This window comes from Platalea leucorodia (assembly GCF_965183815.1).
Source record: "Platalea leucorodia genome assembly, chromosome: 6".
Lineage (NCBI taxonomy): Eukaryota > Metazoa > Chordata > Aves > Pelecaniformes > Threskiornithidae > Platalea > Platalea leucorodia.
The window spans coordinates 70,062,647-70,087,171 of record NC_138828.1 but is presented as its reverse complement, the minus strand read 5'-3'; the positions used below and the strand labels follow the sequence as shown (position 1 = coordinate 70,087,171).

Sequence of the window (24,525 nt, the reverse complement as noted above, 5' to 3'; positions counted from 1 at the left end):
GATTCTTTGTGCTTGGCTTACATGCAACACAGTGTGGGAACATCTAGCCTACTGATTCAGACTTTCATCTGGCAAAGGGCAGTTTTTCTTCCACTCCTTGATCCTTAGGTCATGTCTGCTTCTTGTCCATCAGCTTTGTGTAAAATGCATATGCAGTCTTAGGCATGAACTCCCTTCAAACTGCTCCCTCCTGGCTAACTGCCTACAGTTGTTCTTCTTGCAGAGAGCTTTGTTGTCCCTGATTTAAGTCCTATAAAAACCCACAAGCTTTATTTGTGTACACTCAGTAGTACATCAGAGCAAACGTCACTGTGAAGTATGTGCTTGTAGCTAACTACTGCCTTGGAGTTACCATTTGCTGCTCTGCTGTAACATTAAGCATTCATATGTTAATCCACCCTTGGAGGCTGTTGTGCCTGACTGTACTGTAGGGCTTTACCAAATGACAGCAAAATTTATAGTTTGGTTTCTGCCAATTTGATACAAGATGCTTAATATGAAAAGCAGAATATACATCACTGAAGAGAATTTTGGAGCGTTGCTTATTTCTCTTCAACTACAATATTTTCATGATTTTTTCTGCATTGCCACTGATACCAAGACAGTTCCTAATTTTCTGTTCTCTAAAGCAGAAAAGATTCTTCTTAAAGACTGTGTATGTGTATATGCTGGTCTTTTTCCCTCCTGAATAGATTTGACCATGACATATACCAGTTGAAATATCATGAACAGCAAATAAATATAATGGTTTGGATTTTAAAATCAATCAGTCAATGCCAATCAGTATCACAGAGAAGGGAGTGGGAACAACAATTTCTAGATTAATTCACTTTGCAACTTCTTTAACTCTGAGTTTGAGAATGAATCCGAGTTTCATGGTAAAAAAAGGTAGATGGTATCTCACACACTGATATTTTTCTGAATCCCGCACTCCATTTCTTCCTTTTCTCCCCACAGAAACCAGTGGACTCTGATTTTCTTGAATGCTGTAAATTAGCTCTGAAGGAATGGACAACCCCAACAAAAAACCCCACACAAGTCTTCTGAGAAGCCAGCAAGGGAACTAGAAAAAACAGCTTGACTTGCAAAATCTCACCTGCCCCATGACTGACTCTCTGCTAATGCAACACTAATTTAAGACACCTTTGTACATCAGGTACTGCAACTCCTCAGCATGTTACTGTTTGCACAGTGTTTTTTCTTTGGTCTCCCAGTATATAGTGGAACAGAGAAATCCAATTTACATTCAATCATTTATGAAAACACCCAAATACTATATGTAAAGCTTTAAACAATTTTCGTGCAAAATACTGCAACACAGTTCATTTCATATGACAGTCCAAGCCAGGCTTAAAAATCCCAACCTGTTAGCAGCCCATTCCCACTCCATCTGTCCCCAGCCGGGCAGCTGCCTGATTCGACCTGACCGATTAGGGTGAAGTGGTTATTTGTGCTGTGGTCATCAGGTTTTCCAACCAGGCACTGAAGCTGTAGCCCTCTCACTGGTATCCTTTCTGCAGGCTCAGCAAGTTTGTGTTGCGGTTATTCAGGTTGGAGATTGATTTGTAACCATAAGGGCAAATTTCAAAATGAAATGAAGGTGTAAGCTTTGTCCTTACTAGAAGAGACTGCTCCTACAGGCACATCCTCCTAGCACAGATAAAACTCCCTTCAGCAAGCGGGCTTTTCTCTGTAAAGCTTATACAAGTCCCAAAGACAAAATAAACTATGCAAGCAAAGGACTTTGCATTGAAAAATCCAGATTCTTTTTTTAGTGTGTCAAAATTTGGTCCAAAAAAGCTACTATTCACATAGTTATACTATGTCAGTCTACAGGCTACTTGAAAGACGTACAGTAACATATATGGTGACCAGAAAAATGTCCAACCTGACAGACTTTGCTCCTTGCCTCCTACATAGATTCTGGTAATGCAGAAATCCCAGGTTGATTCTGCGTGTGTACCTGTGCATAATGCACCGCAGTGTCACACTTATTAGCATATTCACAGCCATCTCCATGTGACTAGAGTGCCATAATATGCATAAATAGTCTTATTTATATGTATTTTTTCCAGATCCAAGGATGTTTGTGTTGCTTTACATTACAAGTTTTGCCATCTACACAAGCGAACAACCTCTTCAAAGCCAGTTCAAAGGAGAAAATTACTACACCAGATACATCTGTAGCATCCCTGGTTTGCCAGGCCCTGCAGGTCCCCCCGGAGCCAGCGGATCCCCGGGGCCACACGGACGCATTGGTCTTCCAGGAAGAGATGGTAGAGATGGCAGGAAGGGAGAAAAAGGTGAAAAAGGGAGCGCAGGTATTGAATATTTGTGTCACCTAACACAGTAGTACAACAAAGTAAAAGTAAGACCTTTCAGCATCACTGTTGTACATATATATATATATATACATGATGAATGTGTGTATGTGCCTGTGTGGGTTTAAGTGTGATGCATGCGTATATAGTGAGAGAAAGAAAATATGCAGATATATTTTAGATATGTCTAATATGCACATACTGAAATCTGTGTAAATAAATGTAAATACGTAGCCTTCCTGTGCATAGATGCTAAGAAAAAGTTTGGGAAAAATGAAGCATGTGTGGTGTCAAATAAACAGTCTTATTCGTGCCACTAGCCAGGAATAAAAGATTAGCAGGTATTTAGGTACACACAAAATGCTCAAATCGTAGGAGATATTTAGTTCACCATCATGATTATACAGGTAGCCACGCTGCTGTCCTTCCCATCAGCAGTGCCCATAGTTCAGTCAGCAATGGACTGATTACGTATAAAATTCTTCAATGTGTAATCAACATGTATGAAGAAAAGTAGGAATATAGAAACAAAGGACCCCCGGGCTGTGGAGCCCGGTCCTCTGTTCCAATGTGCCATTCCTTTTGTAAACTTACTAGATTTTGAATGTATTTTTGGAGTATTTTGAAATTCTGACCGTGTTTTTCTTGTTTGTTCAGGCACACACAGTAGCCCACACAATCATTTACTGAGATGATATGTGCAACGATTAACTAACTTAAAATGTTTTTGAAGGTTTAAGAGGAAAGATTGGGCCATTAGGACCAGCTGGAGAGAAAGGAGACCAAGGTCAGTCTGGTAAAAAAGGACCTGGAGGATTGACTGGTGCCAAAGGTGAAGTAGGTCCAGCTGGACCACCTGGACCTAAGGGAGACAAAGGAGACCGAGGAGAGCCAGGTGCACCAGGGGTCTGTAAGTGTGGAAAGATAGTGCTGAAATCTGCCTTTTCTGTTGGCATCACCACCAGCTACCCAGAGGAAAGATTACCAATTGTATTCAATAAAGTCCTCTTCAATGAGGGGGAGCATTACAACCCTTCCACAGGGAAGTTTATTTGTGCCATCCCAGGGATTTATTATTTTTCTTATGATATTACCTTAGCAAACAAGCATCTTGCAATTGGGCTGGTTCACAATGGGAAGTACCGGATAAAGACATTTGATGCGAACACAGGCAACCACGATGTAGCTTCTGGATCCACAGTGATCTACCTTCAGCCAGAAGATGAAGTATGGCTTGAGATCTTCTACACTGACCAAAATGGTCTCTTTTCTGATCCGACGTGGGCAGACAGTTTGTTTTCTGGATTTCTCTTATACGTTGATACAGATTACCTGGACGCTTTATCGGATGAAGATGAGCTCTGAAGCTGACGATGTCAAATGACATTCAAACTGGACACCGCAGCACAGGACGTTATCTAGCTGTGTGGGGGACACAAAGTTGACAACAAATAATCTGGGAGTTTATTTTTGCTTTGATAGGAACCAAATCTGAGCTCATAAGGATCTTTCTAGAATCTGTGCTGGATTTTTTACCGAACAGCAGGGATATCAAAAGGAACTGTAATTAACAAAAGACTGCATCACTCCAGGACTGACTCCTCCTGAAAGTCATGTTAATAATACTATTTAAACAAATTTAAGATACTGTACATTGGATTTTATATAAAATATATTAAGTTGCAATGTAGAATGGATATTTTGTATATGACATTAAAGTAAAATTGAACAACTGATGGCAATATCATCTTTGGTCATTTTAAGACAGGAAATACATTAAAACAGAGAAAACATTGATTTTAAAAAAGGAGAGGAATAAAATAGGAATGTCTGCTTCAGGATGCAGCTGAACAGGTCACAAGGACAGCCTCATCTGATATTTAGACCAACAAATCATATTCATAATTAACTAACCTCCTAATAAATACATGAAGATTTGTACTAGCTGAGGACTGCCCAATGACAGTCATAAAAGAACAGAACAAAGGTATTAAACATACAAAAATTAAAAACTGGGAGAGCTGAAAACTTGGAGATAGACAATCAGTATTAAACGTGGGTATTTTCAGTGTAATTCCAAATGGGTTTGCTATTCTTTCAATGCTATTCAGCATCTTTATGAGAAATGTGGAAGAAAATATAAACTTTTTGGTGAAGAAAATTATGGATGCCAAAAAACTGATAGAACAGTAACCACTAATGAGAATAAATTATATGGAACAAACTGAGTCACATCATTAAAGCAGACTTACTTATATTCCAATATGGCCAAATGCGATGAAATAAATGTAGGTCACGCACAAGATGAAAATCTGCATTCAGGAAATCAGTGAACTTGAAAAAGGTACATGGGACCTCATGGATAATCAGCTAAATATGAGTCACCAGAGTAGGCTGTTGCTACAGCCCTTTGGATGTATGATAAATGGAATTACACGTAGGAGTAAGGAGTAGTTACTTACGAAGCTGCTACTTCTGTCAATGTTTCAAAACTCACTGGAAAATTGAAAAAAAAAAATGGTTGTAATTCTGCCCCTGTGGATTACACAAGATGTAACAAGGTCAATTTATGTTTCTTGTCAATGAGGTTAAGAGGTGATTTGATCACAGTCTGCAAGTACCCGTCTGCAGATACAATTTCTGGTAGTAGCTGGCACTTCCTTCTATCAGACAGGAACGCATCAAGATCCACCTGTGAGAAATTGTATCAGTTCCCACTGGAAACAAGGAACCCATTTTACCAGTGGCGGTAATCAATCGTTGTAAAAATACCTAGGAACATCATGAGTTCGCCAGAATTCAACATCTTTAAGTCAAGACTGGCAATCCTTAATTGGGTGTTCTTACTTTCCAAGAATTTACAGTCTTATCTTATTCATCCCAGATTTACAGGAACCTGCTATTTTTATCAGTTATTCAGATAGTTTCAAATGCTGGTGGTTTGTGTTGCACAACTCCTGCTCCCACTTTATTTATGACCAAGGTGGAGGGAAATGTCTGGGTTTTTTCTGTGTACTTGACTTAGTTAAGAAAATTATAACCAAATACAATTACACAAAAATTCCTCTGAGATTGCAAAATGAAGAAATGTTAGCCCTACAGCTATGTATGGAGCATTAATCTATGCACCCTGTATCTGTGCCCTCATTTCCCCATGCATTAACACACGTCTGTCTTTGAGCACCATTGCTGTTTTATGCAGCGAACAGGTGCAAAGTCCTGACCACAAATCAAACTGGCAATGCCTGTACAACCCTTATTTTATTTGACACTGAGACAGGTGTGGCAGGAGACAAAAGTGGATTATTTTTCTAACTAGACATCTAATTTATTAGTGTTATACAAGGGCTGCTTCCTGTGAAAAATACGGGAGAGAGCACTTACAGATTCAGTTTATCACTGTGCTGCACAATCATTTATACACCTGCAAATTAAGCACAATGTGAGTGCAAAATGCAGCCAAGTCAACATTTACAACAATGATTGATGCCGATGCTTCCCCGCCATCAGTGCCTGTACAAGGCACAAAGGCTATCGGCATTGCTCAGCGCTGTCTGCACTGAAGTGCCACAGGACAGAACAGGCAATCGGATCAGGCCCCTGACTTCCAGGAAGCATAATTCAATAGATGCAGGATTGGACCTATAATATGCATTATGCAGCAAAAGCAACTAATAGAAGTATTTAATTATATGTTTATTTAAAAAAAATATGGAAACAGGTTTATGACACTTGAATCAATAGAAAGTTTATGTTAGGAATAAGAAGTAAGTTTTTATTAGAATTAGAAAATCTATAACGTCAAACTTAAGAGTATGACCAATTTTCTTCAGACTCTACAGAAACATATTTGGTAGTTATAATAAATCTGGAAATTTTCAGACAAAACTAATTTTTCACAATTGAATGGAGAAAAAATAGGGCTTTATAGTGAAATGTTCGTGGTTGCAATCCTAACTAAAAGCAAACAGCTTCCATGTAATAATCTTGTAAAAATGAATGAAATATAAAAGAGACATTTTAACCACACCTATGTTGAAAATGACATCATGGGAATAAGTAAACCAAGAGTTATTGCTTCCCTTTACATAATAATTTTAGATTTATGTTTGTACAATCATAGAAAAGTCATTTTAGCTTCCCTAAGTTTTCCCATTTGGATTCCGTAGTTATTTGAACAATTTATATTTTGGCATGAACTGTTAAAAATAAATAATTCTGTTGAATTATTCCTATAGGTTTTGGCAAGAAGAATCTTTTTACTACGTGTATGGACAGCATATGTATACAACTAGCATGTGTCCCTGCCCTCATTCAGGATCTCAAGAAATGATCCTGAAGTAAATCATTGCTATTGCTATTATTTCACTTGAAAATAGATCAGTTTTGATGATATGATATTCCATTAGGGAGATTCCTCTGTCTGAATTTGAATTTATATGGAAAATATCTTGGGCTGAAGTCTTCCCACTATTTACACCAGTAGGTGGGGAGGTCTGGTTTGGTTTCAAGATGTTGTAGGATAACAAAGAGAAAAATCTCTTTGGGATTAAATTTGAAATTAATCAAAGATTTCTACACAATATATATGTCATTTTACAAAAGCCCTAGCGCCATATAAAATAAGGCATCCAGACCAAGTTACGTCATCTAGACTTTGCCTACAGTCAGCAGAGACAAATTAGTACCACCAGGAGAACTCCCGGGAGGAAGCGTGTCTTTGCTGCGGCACCAGCTCTTGGGCTTCCTGATCCAGGCTGCAAGGACTCATACAAACCTGAGACCACCAGGAAACCTTCAAACAATATTGAGAAGATTAGTGTTCCTGAGATTCAGAAGTAAAAAATACATACATATTTACTTGGGATATAAGTATGTAAATATACATAAGCAAAAATAAAGTTATTTGAAACAAAATAGCTCCCCACAATCTTTTACTCTTTCAGACTATCTTTATATCTGGGAGAGTGACATCAAAGAAGTCAGTCACAAGTTCCATTGCTTTTAACCTAGATAACTAACTAAACATTAAACTCCATCTTCAACTTGATATGAGTATGCTACGTCGAATAAATACCTTCATTTTCTTCACTACTGGTATTCATGTCCATATGGTTTAGGCTGTACAATTTTTTTCAGGCGCAATAGGTCCTAAAGAATTTTTTACAATGCTCAGACAATATAGAGGAAATAGTTACTAATGGATATCAGTACTGAGAACATTAGCTACATTCTTCAAATCTTTTAAAATCTACCTAATGCCATTTATGTACTTTTGGGATAGGCAAAAATACATAAAACTGAAAAGCAGCTTATTTCATTCCCTACCAAGTATGTTTCATTAGTTGGTGCAGTTCATATAATACTTTATTTTTATTTAGGTTCCACAGGTCATCCACTAGGTTCAGTTCATATTCATTCACTAAGGCATCTACTGAATAATTTACTTTTCACTAATTGGTTTAATTGATCCATGGGCAGGTAATTCATACTCAGGATAACTACACTGATGCTGTACTAGGCAATTTGGTCAGTAGGAACTTCAGTTTTATGTGGAAATGTGGCTTACTTTTTATATATGTATTTCAGTAGATGATGAACCCCATCCAAGAAATAATACATGAGAGTAAACAGGAGAAAAATAGAGTTGAGAAAGCAATGTATCACAATCTTTCGCAATGAGTAATACATTGCTTTCTAGAAGCAGTTTATTCCTTTCAGTATAAACCATTTAGGCTTCAGCTCAGAAAGCATTTAGAGGCTATATTCACTTCCCTGTAACTCCTTAAGTCAATATGCCAAACAGAGGTTACGTGAGTATTTCTGAATTTCAGAGGCATGATTCTTCCTCACATTGGCATGAAGAATTTTCCAAGTACTCTCACAAAATTCTCAGTCTCTGATACTTGGTTTTGTCCTAGCTACATATCTCAGATCAATTCATGAAAGTTACTACCTAAAGCAAAAGAAAAATTAATTAGATGTATTATACACATATCTTTTAATAGTAAATACATACAAAGAAAAAGGTGTCTTGGATTATTTGGCATTTGGCTTACATCCCTCAATTCTGAGTATAATTATTTTGATATGATCCAGCAGCTACCAGCTGGATGAGATGTAAGGAGATTTTTCCTCTACGCAGATTATTCCTACAGCAGCAAATATTAGTATAAAATTTATCTTATCTGACTTTAATTTCTAAAAGCTCAGATCATTGCCTAGGCTAAACTAGTTGTTAGCTCTCCTGTCATCAGTGCAAAGAAACAGGTGGGGTAAATCTCTGTTTGGATGGCACTGTATTAGACACCTACTTTAAGAAAGGAGGAATCAGGAGGTACCTGTCTCTTCACATTACCTGTTTCTATGTGATTAACTTAGGTTAGCGTTTAACTTTGAGATGGCAAAAGTTAAATAATCATAGATGTAAATAATCAAGATGTCTGCTCTTAGAGAACAATCTGCTAAGTGGAAAAATTGGTGTAATTTCATTTGGCAATTTATATATCTCACAATTAGAGAGAAGATGTGGATTGATGAGAACATAGAAGTTCCCTTGTAATGACGGAAGTGACCTTTTGTCAGAACTTTCGTAAAGTATTGCTCAAGTTCCTCCTGGGACAACTTCAACTGCAGCAACTTGGCTGTCCTCCAGAAAATTTTACATTATATTAAGGTGGGCTAGATAATCCTCTCATGCCTCTAAATTCAACACACTTAAGTATATATAAAATATTGAAGTTTTTAAGGATACTTAATTTTAGCTGTAGAAAACCAAAATGTATCCTGGACTGTTTTTACTTATACCAAAAAAATTATGCATTTGTTTCTTTCCAAATTCAAAGCACCTGTCGAACTCCTAAACACAATACAAAACATAATGCAATATTTGTAAAATCATCTCTGTGAAAGAATAGTCTTGTTTATGTCATGTTAACAAAGGGAGAAAAAATAATGAATTCTTGAAAAACATAAATGAATTATGATTCTCAGCAGGCTCTAAAAGTGAACTTTTAGCAAGAAGCAGATGGGATTTCTAGACATGAGTGAATTGTATGAGGATATGTACCAGCAGTCCCTGTTCTTTTTCTACTTTTAACAAAGTGTTATCCTTAGGCTCAGAAGACAGTGGAAAGGATTTAAAATTTTTGAGTTGAAGAACAATCTCTTCAATCATCTGAAAACTTGCCTACAACTGATACTGATGTCCCTTCCAGGCACCACCTGTTTTCCCCCCCGCTCTGTCAGATGTTCTGCTACGTGAACTCGGATTTCTTCTCCACCTGTGACAAACTTCAGGAAATTTTATTTGTGATTTCTGTCATGTTGGAGTAAGGTGAGATCAGTTTAAAATTATCAACATGAGCAGAGTTTGTTCTCCCTTGTTCGTAACCTCCATGAAACTGAGATCACTGTAGAGTTGCACATAGTATTTGATATTCCTATTCTAAGAACACAGCAACACATACTCTTATTTTGTAAATGTTGTACACAGCTTGTAAGATTTGGAGTTTTGCTTCTGTTTTCATTTGGTTTTACGAGTTTTGGCTTGTAAAAAGGCAAGGCAGGTAAAAAGAGGTGTATACGGCAATCCAAACCTTACACTATTCATTTTAAAACCATTTTACCGCTGAACTTGAGGTCCGTGACCCCTTAGCCTGCCCACTCCTGGGGCAGCCTGCGCCCTGTGTCACTACAAGCTGCCGTCTACACTGCCTGTGCCAAAGGCCATCCTTGACCATTGCTGACAAAATAACTGTTAAAGTGTGACAGTGTCACATCTAACAGAGCAGAGCTGCTCACATCATCTTACTTGGAGCAATAAATCTGCTGTCCAGTGTAATCAATGACATTGGGCTTGCCTTTGTTTTTATAATGATGACTGAGATAAGTGAGTTGTTCTCCGCCCCAGGAAACAACTGGGGTGGTTTGAATTCTGTATGTCTCCTGTGAGTAGAGTCATTGTACTGACGTGTGTTTTTAAGCAGCTTTCCATCCTGTTAAGCAAAGGTCCCCCACTGCTCCTTTAGGGTATTACAGAAATGTTCCTTACATAATGCTGCTCATATTTGTCCATCATTTAAACTGTTTGTACAACTGTTCTGAGACTGGAATAAATTGTTGGGACACGGACTTATTAGCAAAATAAGATGTTGAACCTGAGTCCTTGCCAAAACTTTGGATGAAGGTTCACCCACTGGATCATTTCCACAGTCCCACATACGGTGAGACTTAGCAGATAACAGAGATTGTGTGCTGTATGTTACCCTAAGAAACCTGTCTTCTGATTGCATTTCTTTCCCATTCTTGAAAGCTGTTGTCATGTCAGGTGTCTTCTAGCTGTGATAGCTCCTGTTTTAGCAATTAAAAATGCATACTCCCAATCTTTTTATCTGCTGTGACTGTTTACTTCTTCCCATGATCTCCTTCTTACAACAGTATTCAGAAATGGGAAACAATTTAGCCATCTCTTTTCATGTGATTCCAGATACTAAAAATTTGCAGCAACAGACCTTCAGATGTTATAGGGACTGTTTATATAAAGACAATTATAAATAGATCTAATAACAACTCCATTTAGCATCAACGATATTGTTTATTCTGGTTGTACTAAAGATACTAATACACATGCAAGAAATCACTCTGTTAACAATTCAGGGCAGCAGCAAAGACCCCTCTCCAGAGTTGACAGGAAAACTATAAATTGCTTTGTACCTATAAAAACTAAGAATTGTATAGAAGACAATCCGCATTTCTACAAACTCTCTGATAGCACTGACATTTCTGCCATTCCTAGCACCTACATAAACTGGTTGTGAGCATTTAACAAGCAGATAACCCATCCCTCCACTGCTTCTCTAACCAGGGCTGAAGGACTGTATTTCCCTTTAAGCAGTCCCTATAACAACCTTAACGAAGCCTTCATATCCTTCTTTTTTCTGCTACAGAAGTATTAAAGTATACTGATAATTTTATAAAGTTACAATTTGTCTTACTTCCTACTTTGGTTTCACAATCTGCCTTCTCCCGACTAAGTACATTTACTGATACGTTTTTTAATCCTGGTGCGGCAAAAAGCCTGTCTTTCAAATTACAGCTGCTGAGAGATTATATTTTTTTTTACTCTGCTATGTTTCTTATTATTTTTCCCAAAAATTACATGCTAAGAAGTTTGCTGAGGCTTACGTTGATTTGTAAAGGTCATCTGTAAAGAATAATGCATTGTTGTCCCCTTGATATAGCATCCGAGTACTTTAATGCATTGGAAAACAGAGACAGCACTTGGAAAACAACTGGCTACTAACTGCCCACTTTAAGGATTTATCCCTACGTGACTGATGTCAGGGATTTTTTTCAGAGTAAAATTCATCTTAAAAAAATTTTTACTTGCTGGAATGTTGGCATATAGTCTGAATTAGAGGTCTAACATCTCCCTTTAGTCAACAGAGTGAGACAGGCTCTTCGGCAAACTATTGATATTCAGGAATCACTGCTCTGAATCGTACATGTCCCAAGAAGAGTCTGTGCCTCTCCTCTAGTTACAGAGGGAGTACGCAGAAATTACGTCAGATAATTTAGCAGAGTTAGGTACTTAAAGTTAGGAGGAGAGACTGCCTTTATTGTATTTCAGTCTGAAACAACCATTCTTGATCCTGCAAAAATATACAACCAATGCTCTTTTTCAAGTCATTGCAGAAATTGAAAAGCGTTGCTGTCTGCAGGAGCTGCGATCACTCACTCTGTCCTCCCCATACTTTATTCATTACTTTCCCTTTTACTGCAAAAGAAATTGTTTACAAAAAAAGAAGTCTTCCGGAACTGTTTCAGTGGCTTAAGGAGGAGAAGCTGACTCTTCCTCTTTGAAACCAAAGCTGAGGCTTTGTTGCTAGGGGGAGCGCTGTGCTTGGCTCTGGGCTGTACTCCGAAAGCTGCTGTACAAGAAAACCCAGGTAGGAAACAACCATTTCCCTTTAGATCTGTTTCAGTATCACTGCATTCTGAGTTCGTTTTCATGAGACAGAATTAAGAATCCAAAATCCTCAAAATTATTTTCTAGTTATTTTTGATGTATTTTTTTAAGGAGGAGTGAGAGAAACTTCACTGCATTTCTGTTGTCAGTTTTAAGTGCTTTAGAAACAGTCTCTGAGCTAATGGAGAGCTTTATAGTTCTTGCATCCAGTTGTTTATTACATTTTAAAGTGCCTGCTATAGTACTTAACTTCAAGAAATGCTAGAAAATTGTTAAAAGAAAGCGACCATAAGGCCCATCTGCTATGTTGCCAGCGTTCTCCATTTACATGTGCCTTTAGGAAACACTGTTTAAATTTGAAACATAAAGCTTGATACCAAAATGAGGGTTATGTGCCAAGTAATAAAAATGCTGCCGCTTCTTGCAGTGCTCTATTTTCTGTGCCGTGGAGAGGGTACTTGACGAATCTTGCCTGCAGCAAGGAAATGTTGCCATTTTTGGGTCCATCACCCTTAGCCCTGGTGCAAGACACTGAGGGAATTGGTGCTGAGGTGAATGCACGGGTGGTTTCAGAGATAGTCACGTTTGTCCAAGAAAACCACTTGTTTAGGGCAAGTTCAGCTCCTTTTGCTAGTTGAGACTTATTTAGAAACCTGAAGATCCTTGGGGCTAGTAGCTGGTAAGGGCTAAGCCTCAGGCAGGAGATAACCACGTTGCTCCTCCTCTGCTTCTTCTGCTTTTTTATTAGGCATCTCCTAAGAGATACAGAGGTATATGAAGATCACCCTTCATATGCTAGCCTGGGCTGGAGCCACTTTTTGAGGCGAGTATGCACTAGCCTGTACATACCCAGTACAAAAAAAGTGATGGGTAAACAAAGGATGACCTGCCTAGGTCTCAGTTAGCCCTCTTGCTAGAGGAGATTTAGCCAGGTACAGAAAAAGGCCCCATGTTTTACTCCCATGAGTTGTTTCATGGGGATTCTGAAATCCAGAATAAATTAGGCTGTTGTGAGTGACTCCATCTGTTAGCTCTGTATATCAACACTCTGGTTTTGCGCTGGTGCAGCTACGCTGGCACAAGCTTTGTGCCGGGAACAAGTACAGCCGCGGTGCCTTTCCTGTCCATTAAAGGCAAAGCAGGACATGAACCTGCAGTAATAGTAGCAATGAACTGAGTTGTACAGATATATATTTAAAAATTTCCTAAATGCTTGTAATCAAATACAGCAACTTTCTAGTGTAAACAAAGCTGAAGTGGTGGTTTCCAGGTTTGGCAAAATTGAAACCCCAACAAAGCCCAGTGCTGGAAGTGGAGGAAAAAAGAGATTGAACATCTCTGTGATCTGAATCTTGCAGCTGACTTTACGGACCGTAGGTGGGTTGTTTATTAAAAAAAAAAAAAATGACAAGAGTGTTCATACAGCATATACAGGCCCACATTATTCACTATTATATGGAATAATTAAATAAATGGATACATATATTTTGTAATCATTCCATTCTGAAAAAAACATGGGATTTTTTAAGTGCTAAGGCTGTATGTTAAATGGTATGTCATCTGAGTGCTCAGGGTGCATAGGTTACACGGAATATAACTCATGATCATTATGCATGTATTAAAGCGTGAGTAATCCCTGTGTTGCTTGTGACAGCCAGGTGCCAGCCACCGACCAGATGGACCGCAGTGAAGAATCCCAGATGATAATCATGGAGGTTAGTATCCAGTTAGTTGAGACAAAAATGGTGTATGATCATTTTTCACTGAGAATAATAGGAATCTTTTATATATGTAACTGAGAAAAGTGAAATAAGTAAGTCAGGAGTGTCTTGCAAGCTCTTGTTAACCCTAGATCAGTCAGCTCCAGCCTAGTTAATGCAGGTTTGCATAATTATTCATTTCTGTGCAAATACATTGCAATCGTAGATGCCATATGCTGTGCAACAGACACCTTTAATGTGTATTCTTTTATTCTATTTCATATTGATCCAACACTTAGTTGATTAAATTATCTTCAGATTATTGGTTAAATGTATTTAGTTTTGAGTAGGTTACAAAAACAGAAAGCTATGTTTTCTCATCTGTAGACATGCTTTTGACGAGATCGTGTTTAAACTGTGCCTGGTGCTTTGTCAATAACATGTCACAAAGGGAAAAAAAAAAAAAACCAAAACAGAAAAACCTTTTTGAGGTATGAGGAGATAAACTGTAAAGATAAGGCAAGATGTTTTAGAGTTGTCAGCAGGCTTTAATCTTGGTAACAAATAGCGTGTGCCCACTTCAGTCAGTCAGGACTGTAGCCTGCCAATGGCCCCAGTGGAACACAGATATATAAGGAAAATTGCTTAAATCGGGTATTTTGATAGAGCAGAGATTATTTCCGTGGGTCGGAGGACAAGGCCAGCCTCTACCCCACGGTGCAGCTCGCTCTCTCTGTGGAAGCAGGAGCTCCTGGACGAGGACCCTGCTGAGGTGGAAAGGCTGAGGAGGACCTTGACAACTCGCAGGCACAGGAGAAAGAAACCGGTGAGCGTCCCCAGCCCCGCGCCCGGTTTCCCGCCCCACGCCCCGGCTGGCGGCCGCCCCGGGCCCCGCTCCGCCGGCTGCGGCGGGCCGCTGCGCCCGGCGCGCAGGCGCACACGGCGCCGGGACGGGCGGCGCGCGTGCGCGCTCGCTCTGCCCCCTCAGGGTCGGGGTCCCCAGGGCGGCGGCTGCCGGCGCTGGCTCCGCTTCGTGTCCCGTCTCGGCTCCCCTCACTCATGCGCCGTCCCTCTCCCTTTCTGCCCCGCTGCAGCTGCCGGAGGCTGTCGGTGCCCCCGAGCCGCGGGCGGAGGAAAGGAGCCCCGCCAGCATGGCGGCAGCCAGCTCCGGCGCTGCGCCCCAGGCACTGCGCGGTGAGTGACTCCAACGGCCGGGGCGGGGCCGGGGGCGGGGCGCGCTTCCGCCATGTTCCGCATGGCGCTGAGGCAGCGGCGGGGGCCGGGGGTCTGCCGGCACCCCCGCCGCTCCGGTGTCCCGGAGCCGCAGGGACAGCGTTGCCCTAGCTGTAGCGGCGTTCCTTGGGTCAAGTGTTTCTACTCGGAGATCGCCTTTAGCTCACAGGCAGAAAAATTGCTGCGGGGCCCACGTGCAAGGGGAGGAGCGCGGTGCGCGCTGATGGCTCCTGCCCTTGGAGGGCCTCCTGAAGCGCGCCCGCCCTTCGCAGCATTGGAGCAGGGGCGGCGGGGGCTGTCTGTCTGTCTGTATGTCTGTGGGTGTCGGTCATGGGCCAGCTCAGCGCGGAGCATTACGCATGCACTCAGCGCTGCACGCAAAAGACATGCTGCTATGGTATTTAAACATGAGTAGATTGTGAAATGTTCTTGCATAAAATACACAACATTTTTCAAAGGTGTTAGTGTAGACGTGCATCATTTACACATTTGAATGTGAACCTCGTATTTTGTGCTTGAAGTGCTATTCGTGCTGATGACGGCGTATGGATTTATCGATGTGATTTTAACGGTCGCATGTGAAATACTCTGTTTACTCACAAAGAGCGCAAGAGAGTGATGTAGTGGGAAGCTGTTAGAAGTGAATGTCTAATTGCAGGCTTGGAAAGAATAGAGGTTGCTGGTACTTGAAAACTAATCTAACATTTCTTTGGCAGAATCTCTGCAATATTCCTGTTAAATACTTTGGACAAAGTTAACGTTGTGAATCTTACTGCATGGTTTTATGGGCTTACCTAAATAGGATGCATAAAAGAGCTAATTAAGAACAGAGTATTAAAAAGCCAATAAACCCAAAATCCAGTGAAGTACAAACATGCTTAGTTTTCATCAATATCAAGGTTTATAAAAATAAAAAGAATGTATGGTCCTTAAACTCATTTTAGCAAAATATGGTATTTGTTACAGACATCTACAATTTAGGGATGTTTCCAGCTCTTCTAAGGTCTGCATACTTTTCTTTTGAATGTTTTTTGAGTCTCACTGTGCCAACTTGTGCTAGGAAGTGATACGCTGTTGACAGACGGAGTCCAAACAGTTTTCATAATTGATTGCATGGGGAAATCAAGAGACACCCTCTAGTGATGGTTGTTTTCTTTTACAGAAGCTCATTTTCCAAGAATAAACAGAACAGCACAGCAGTACTCAGAGAAGAAAACTAGCCATTAGTTCCCTTATGTGATGAATGTTTTGTTTTCTTAAGTATTTTGCTCTGTTACTTGTTCTTGTTGCTTCTTCTGAAATCCCTGTTATTCTGCTAATTTTGTATGATTGAGTGAAAAGTACTGCATGTGGCATTCTGAATAGACTGTATTAGTCGTTTACATAATTGCAGTATAATTTATCAATCTGGTTTATTTTTTTAAAATTACATCTTAAATTTTGAGAAAGACTGCACCTTGAGCTGAAGTCTTCATGCATCTATCCAAAATTTATTTCAATTTTTTTTCCCCTGGAATTCAGTCTGACAGTTTTATAAATAATTTAAATTTCTGTCTTCTATATATTAAGCTCTTGAATATGCTGCCACTGACGTTTGCTATTGTGTTGCTCAGTCATAAGGTAAAAGTAGATTTCTTTTCAGTTCCTCATTGCCTTTACTAGGCTGACGATCTGCATATGAATTTCTGCTTATCGTCTTGACAAGTGATAACTAACCATTTTAAAAAAAAAAAATTCCCCCCCATTTTCCAGGTGCCATTGAAAAATTTTACATAGGCTGTTTCCTCTGCTGTTGTGTTTTGTTTTTGCTTTCGTGCCTGTGACAACACGTTGCCTCTATTCCTAGGCCTTTTTAGTTTGTCGTGGTTGTTGCCATATTTGTTCATTGTTTATGTTAAATTTGTGGTGTTAAAAGTATACACACACCCCCCCACCCCCTTTTTATGAAAAGGGAACTCTATTGTAACACAAGTGGGAAGTAGGTAATGTTTGTGGAATTACCAATTTGTGACGTCCCTCAAATACTTGGTTTATTTTATGCTAGTATGGTATGATCATTTTCTCATTCTGGTCCCACTGTGGCAAACTTATCTTGAAACATGTCCATCAACTATTTCTTCACTTAATGTTCATTATAGTCTCTGTTTGACCCTATTAGTCTTTCAAGCGTTTAGTCAGTCTCTACTATTTTTTAATGCAGTCCGATGGCAGGAATTTATTATTTTACTATAATCTAATTGTGTGTGCTTAGATGCCTGTATACCTTTCTTAAGTGGAAAGCCTTGGCTATATGTCAGCCCACTAGTCAGACTAACAAGTAAGAGTTGCAAAAGAATTGCTTTAAATAAAAAGCCTATGTCTGGTAGTTATTCCCTTGTGAAGCCAGGGCAACTACAGTGTTAGAAAATCTTTTTTTTCATTGTTGGGTTTTTTGAATTTGTTAGTTATTTGGTTGCAGTTTCTGGAGGGTTTTGCTCTGCATTTATGCAATGATTGTATCCATGAAAAATACAAAAGTGTTTTTAGGACCTATGCTGGAAGTTTCCATTCCCTGTTTTCTTTCAGGTAGCTGATGCTTGGTCACGGAGTAAATGTTTGTCTGTCTGCTTTCCCTCACGCTTGGTTTCTGCATCCTGTTCAGATATGGGATTGATGTCAAGATACTTGCAGCAGTTCTGGGTCTGTGTCAGTGTAGAGAGCTTCAATTTTTTTTCCCCTGGAATTCAGTCTGACAGTTTTATAAATAATTTAAATTTCCATCTTCTGTATATTAACCTCTTGAATATGCTGCCACTGACGTTGGGAGACCTAGTGGGTTTGGGCTCCTCTGAGTATAGGTGAAATCAAGGGAGAAACTTATTAGATGACACTTTCATGTTCTCAGTTTGGCTTAATTTCAGTTTGACTATCCAGCAAGCTTATTAGATCTGCCTGAAGTAAAATATGGAGCCATTGTAGGATAATGACACTTCCAGTGTAAAACGTGGTGTAAAATATTTTGATACAGGCCTGTAATGGTGATCCTGCGAACCAGTGCCGTCATGGATATCAGCCTTATTCTTTCACTTCAAAAATATATTTTGAAGTTGAGCACAAATTAGGTGGCTGTAGAGCCCATTCACATAAGCAGAAGAAAAGCATATGTACAGAGAAATAAAGTAACAAAAATATTTTTTATGTGGTCCTTTTTTCAAGGGACCACAGGGTCCCACAATAATTGATGCATTGAATTAATTTTACTGCAACTGTTAAATGCAACTGTTTTTCATTATGTATAGAAAGGATAATTCCCCTGTTGTCACAAGGACCTGATTCATTCATAAAGAATTCTGCATACAGAGCATCAGTTCTGATGCTTTAAGTGGTGCTTAATGTAGTGGCAGATTGTTTCTGGACTAATTTTGCATGTTTATGCTGTTCACTGTAACCTGGCTTGTCTGGAAACGTTTACAAGCAATTGTCAAGTATTTCAGAAGATCAAAAGCAGGTTCTAATCTGTTGCTTTCTAGTTTTCATTTATCAGAATGGAATTGAAATGAAGCGTTTGCTACGATAAAATAAGTTTTTACATGCTAACTGAACAGAATACAATGGTAGAAAAAAGTCACAGAAGGTAAATCAAAAGGTAACTTGGACCAACTTCTCCCCTTAAGTCATTTCAAATCTATTTAAGTCTTGATACCTGGTTTTGGTGTTGTGGGTTTTTTGTTTGTTTGTTTGTTTGGGTTTTTTTTGTTTAGTTGGGTTGTTTTGGAGTTTTTTGTTCTTTTTTGTTTTTTTGTTTGTTTGTTTTGACTTAAAAGCTTGCACCACTGAAGATTCCATAACTATTTAAGGGACTCAATTCCAATGCTAGAATACCCCAAAATTTAAAAAGCTTTTCCAGTGTGTAACCACCTTCCTTATTGCAATTAAAGTCCATCATTTCCATTTCCAGTAGACAAAGAGAGCCTTTCTGTGTGCAACAACCTTTTGTGGTCTTGAAGTTGAAAGATATTGAAGTTTTTTTGTCCATTCCTAAAACTCTTCAAAGTCAGTCTTTGAGCAAGTGTGACTTCTGACAGTTCTTGCTTGCATGTTTTATACACAGGGAGACATTATTCCATCATTCAAACCATTAATAAATGTTTTAAAGACATTAGATTGAGACAGACCCTGAAAATACCTACTCAGTATGGGGTCTGAATTTATTAACTGTTACTTGCTTACCTTTTTAAATGCGGTTTTCCAGTGACTTGCATGCGCCCCCCATGCCCCCTGTCTCTCAGTAGGAAATATTTTGATTAAATGATGCTTTCTATAAGGCAGACTCAAGAGTTGAGATGTATGCTTTTTCCATTATTCACAAGAATGGGTAGACTATATGTTAAAGAACATTAAATTGGGTTGATAGGTCTTGATCTTGGCTAATCTAGGCCTTCTGTTGCTTATTATTTTACTCCCTTAAATATTTACAAATAGGCTGAGTCTTTTTTGTAGAGTTGAAGTTAGACTGGCTTGTGTATGCTTCTGCAGCTTTCTCTTTCCCATTTCTTAAAAAAGGCACTTGCCTGGGATTTTGGAACTTGCCTGTTTTCCGCCACTTCTCAGAATTACCGATGGTTCTGATTTTGCTGCAGCCAGTTTGCTGTTGGATACCCTGCAATGATCGTTTTTAATTAGCTCAGTCTGATGAATATTTATTTAGATGTTGTTCTCTGTTTTGTCATTAATTCTTACCCTGTTCTTACTCATGCTGCATTCCTTGTTAGAAAAGACAAAATGCAAATAGGCTTTTCTGTGTGTCATCTCTTAGTGTCTCTGCTGAGTACTTGCTTATTTCTGTCTCCAGTATTCCTCTTGGTAAGGAAGTGGCTATGGGATGCTTGCTTTTCTCTTGTGTGTGTCATGCTAGTGATACTCGCTTTGTGCCGTGTTTCTTTTGAAAGTTTCCAAATACAATGAATGCTGCTTCTTACAAATACGGGCAGTAAATTGTGTAATTTGAAAAGATTAGGATTCTCCGAAAGCTTTCAATGTTTCTGAGTATAATCAGTATTAATGGGGTTTATCTTAATGTGTTTTTCTTTTCTAAATGACAGTGGACTAAGGTCATCCTAGAAATTAGATTGCACTTTGACTTTGGTATAGTAGGTAGCCTTTAAATGTTTAAGTTGTAGATTCAACATACAGTATTTTCTGCTGCCAGTAAATCTCTTGGAATAATATTGAATCAGCCATAATGTGATATATGTTCTGTGACATTACCGCTCCTAAGCCCTTACCCTTTGCTGTTTTATCTCCTTTTCATGAATTTAATGCCTTACATAAACCTGAAATCACCCTTTACTTAGACCTTGGCAAACAATGTTCTTTCGTAAGGGCAAAGAACAAATCAGTGTTTGGCTCAAAGAACTGACAAGTAATATAATTCTATAAGTGGAGATAACTAGAAAAACTATTTACCTAGGATGTCATGTGTTCACAGATTAAAAATTAAAGGAAAAAAAAAGCCGTGCATGACAAAGCACATGTGCGAAAAGAGCTGCAGTTTTCTCCTGCTAATCATCTTACAGTTGTTCCAGTAAAACGGCCAGTGTGTTCTGTGTGGAACGATGGAGCTCCTTCTGGAAATAAAAGCTAGTTACAAAAGTTCAGGAGAAAAAAGTAAGATCTGAGGATTCCACGTATGAGAAGGGATGTGAAGCATTTCTCTTTAAGATATTAATACCGCATATATTGGTCAAAATTAAACGTTCAGTAAGCTCCTGAGTATTTCCAGGTGATCTCCAGGGCTCCAGTGAGACTGAAGAGGTCTGTGCGGATGGGGAGACAATTAGGTAGCTAGAATCAGTTTTGTTAATGAAGAAATTAATTAGGTCTTTCAAAAAGAAAAATACTTAAGTGATGACTTTCTAAGCTATTAGGTATATAAAACTATGTTTTCAGCTAAAAATATTTTGGAGACTTTTATAAAAGAGGATAACCTTGACTCTTTTACAGTGGTAGTGCAGTCCATGAGAGAGAGATGGGTACCTTCTCAAAATAGCATGCAGAAGACAACCATAATTGTGTTTAAGCTGCTGGAAGCGTTGCCATTTGCTTACACATACAATCTCGTTTATATGGCACATTTGAAATGTTTTTCATTTGTGTTTATATGAGTGGATGGGTTGTAGGTATCCACTACTTTGTATTTCTGACCCCAAGAGCGTAGCTTCTCTGTAAACAACTTGATAATTATTCATTCTATTTATTTCATTCTTTTATTTAGGTATCAGGGAATGCAGTAGGGTACAGGGTCACCCTACTAAAATTTGCTGAATCTACCTGAAGAAATTGTAATCTAAGCGGTTCTGATATGTGGAAGACAAGGGGGAGGAATGCCATCAGTCCTTCAAAGCAAAAGGAGGCCCTGATAAGTTTGGTTATCAAAGACACGTTCTCATTCAGTTTTAATTATGGAAGAAATGCCCGGGCTTTTTGGGAGCAGCGATTCAAAGGCTGCAACAAACAGTAATTCTCCTTTTCCATAATCACATGATTACCCAAGTTGGTGTCCAAACCTGGTATTTACTACATATCAAAAAATCTAAATATATGCCACTGATTTAAAACTCAGATTTGTATGTTTCACAAGATCAGCAGAGAATACTTGATCCTAAAGGATGTAGAGTTCTGATGAGTTCTTGGAGGGTGGGTTGTGGGATTTTGTTTGTTTGTTTGTTTGTTTGAAATCAACCCCAGGGGTGCAGCTGTAGTAACGGCCTCCAGCTGGAATTAGCACTACTGATCACAATCCTTTGAGCCCAACAGTTCAGCCAATTTTCAGTCTACCTACTTATGTAGTTTATATTTCATCAGTTTCTCTGTGAGGGTATTACAGGAAACAGTGCTAAACAATATCCACTGCCTTCCCTTCATCCACTAACCCAATTATCTCATCACAGAAAGTTGTCTTATTGGTCAGGTAGAAGTTTTTCCCCTTCATAAATCCATGCTGATGACTCCCAGTTTTCATCTCGTACTTAACATATTTGGCGATGGTTTCCAGGATTATCTGCTCCATCACCTTCTTGGGCATCAAGATGAGGGTGACCAGCCTGTAGTTCCCCAGATTCTCCTCCTTGAAGACAGGAGCGATGTTTGCTCACTTCCGGTCCTCAGGAACCTCCCTTGATCATCACCACAGTCTTTTAAAGATAATTGAGAGTGGACTTGAGGTGATGTTGAGCAGCTCCCTTGGCACTCTTAGGAGCATCCCATTAGGATCCATGGATTTGCATATGCCCAGTTTGTTTAAATGTGGCCTTACTTGATCTTTCTCTACTGAGGGTAAGTTTTTGCTGCCTCAGGCTTTTCCACTGGTCTCTGAGGCCTGGTGTTCCTCCTGGCAGTAAAAACTGAGATGAAGAAAGCACTGATTACTTGGGTCTTTTCAGTGTTTCCTGTCACCGGGTCCCCTGCCCCATTCAGCAGCAGGTAACCATTTTCCCTGGTCTTCCTTTTGCTGCTAGTGCACCTGTGATATCCCGTCTTGTTGGCCATCACATCCATTGCCAGATTCAAGTCTGGGTGGGCTCTGGCTTTCCTAAGCCCATCCCTGCATGGTCAGACAGTGTTGTTGTAGTCTTCCCAGGTCACCTGTCCCTGTTTATATCTCTTTAAGTTTTTTTTTTTTTTATGCATGAGTTGAGTTAGTTCATCCACATAGCCTCCTGCGGGTCTTGCTTGACTTCCTGAGTATGGGGACAGACTGCTCTTGAGCTTGGAGGAGGTGATCTGTTGATTCCAGAGAAGTGGCACAAGTAGAGCTGAGAGTAGCTTGTATGTGAAATGGGAAGTTACTTGATGGTGCTGTCAGTTGTACATGGGACAGGGTAAAATGCATTTTACTCTCTTGGTTGTACTAGAGCTATAGTACAAAAACACTGCTGGAGAAATTAATATTTCGTCACTACAAAAAGCAGGTAGCTGTAAGCTGTAAAAGGAAGCAGGTCTGTAAATTCTTTACTGTTCCAGTCACACCTGTATCAGGATTTAGAGCACATCACCATTCAAAATTACATCTAGACAGGTCTGGCTAACAGCTCATAATATGTCAGGTAATTCTTTTTGTATTTTTAATAGAAATATGTATATGCTTTACTTAAGGTGGTTCATAGTGTATAATGAGAGGTAGATCCATCGCAGCTAAGGGCATTTAAGTGATAGTCTACAAGGTCTGAATTCCAAAAAATGTTTAATTCCTTCTTATCTTCTCATGCAAGTTCTCTCTGTTGGAACTGGGACTCTGTATGGTATATATGGTTTTATTTTACATAATTTTAAGTTTCTTTCAGAAAATACTTAATTTAAACGTGTAACTGTGTTTTCTCTGTTTCAGAATTGCCACCTGTTCCTTCCACATCGAGGACAGCCTTTGCAGAATTTTCTGTTAGGGAGCGAATGAGAGAGAAACTAAAAGCAGCAAGGGTGAGAATCCTTCAGAAGTCCTGTTTGGTTGACTTTAGTCTTATAAATACCATCCACTTCCTTTTGCTTGCTTAGTGCTATGTGAATCTGAACTGGGATATCTGCTTTTTTTATTTCTAATGCCGAAATAATACTTTGTTCATCTGTACAGTTATTTTCCAGTGTATTTCTAGTTCTGTATTTTTTCTAAAGTTTATATTTAATTTGTTTGTAATAATATAGAAGTTATCATTGTTTTATGATTCAAATGATACAATCATTACAAGATCCTTCTGTGTGTTTGTCAAAAAATTTCTTACGCTATTTTGAAATCAATGGATTTCCTTGTCAGTTTACTATGCAGTTTAATAAGGGGTATTAACATCTAGGTCTTTAAAATCACTTAAGCTGATTATATAGTTAACAGATTCTGTCTCTAACACAAATGTGCATAAGTTGTTGAGTTCCTGGGAATTACTGTAGCTTTAGTCTTATTATATTTCTGTTATAGCTAAGCATATTTTTTTTGTTCGCTTAGTCAAAAGCAGAAATTTCTTTATTGCGAGGACACCCCAGTCCACGACCAAGGCGTTTAAAAAACATCAGACAAAGGAAAACAGAAGTCAGACTGGATAAAGCGGTAAGAAGGTGCATTGGGTCTTGCTATTCTGATACTGAGAAGGTGAATGTGAAATGTGAAATAAATCAAAGACTACACGTAGTCTTGAAGATCAATTTATTTTAATTGGATCAAAATTATACTACTTTTTGAATTAGTTACCAGGAAGGAACCTTTCTGATTATTGCTTTTAATGTACATATTTACCAATAATAATTTGCTTTCTTTATAGTATAGACATCATGCGAA

The 24,525-nt window shown here is 39.0% G+C and overlaps 2 protein-coding genes across 2 annotated transcripts in view; both read left to right on the top strand.

The window, feature by feature from the left end:
• Nucleotides 1-2,083: 2,083 nt before the first annotated feature.
• C1QTNF7 (C1q and TNF related 7) lies at nt 2,084-3,686 on the top strand (the record flags this gene model as incomplete). Its single annotated transcript, XM_082315534.1, has 2 exons — nt 2,084-2,321; nt 3,055-3,686. The coding sequence occupies 2 exons, from the start codon at nt 2,084-2,086 to the stop codon at nt 3,684-3,686; spliced, it is 870 nt and encodes a 289-aa protein (XP_082171660.1).
• Nucleotides 3,687-12,203: 8,517 nt separating this feature from the next.
• Nucleotides 12,204-24,525, top strand: part of CC2D2A (coiled-coil and C2 domain containing 2A) — a 69,085-nt gene continuing 56,763 nt past the window's right edge. Inside the window, exons 1-6 of the mRNA XM_082316311.1 lie at nt 12,204-12,271; nt 13,946-14,006; nt 14,737-14,817; nt 15,086-15,185; nt 23,590-23,678; nt 24,196-24,297. Of these exons, the coding sequence (XP_082172437.1) occupies nt 13,968-14,006; nt 14,737-14,817; nt 15,086-15,185; nt 23,590-23,678; nt 24,196-24,297 (411 nt within the window). The 5' untranslated portion in view covers nt 12,204-12,271; nt 13,946-13,967. The remainder of the gene's footprint in view (nt 12,272-13,945; nt 14,007-14,736; nt 14,818-15,085; nt 15,186-23,589; nt 23,679-24,195; nt 24,298-24,525) is intronic.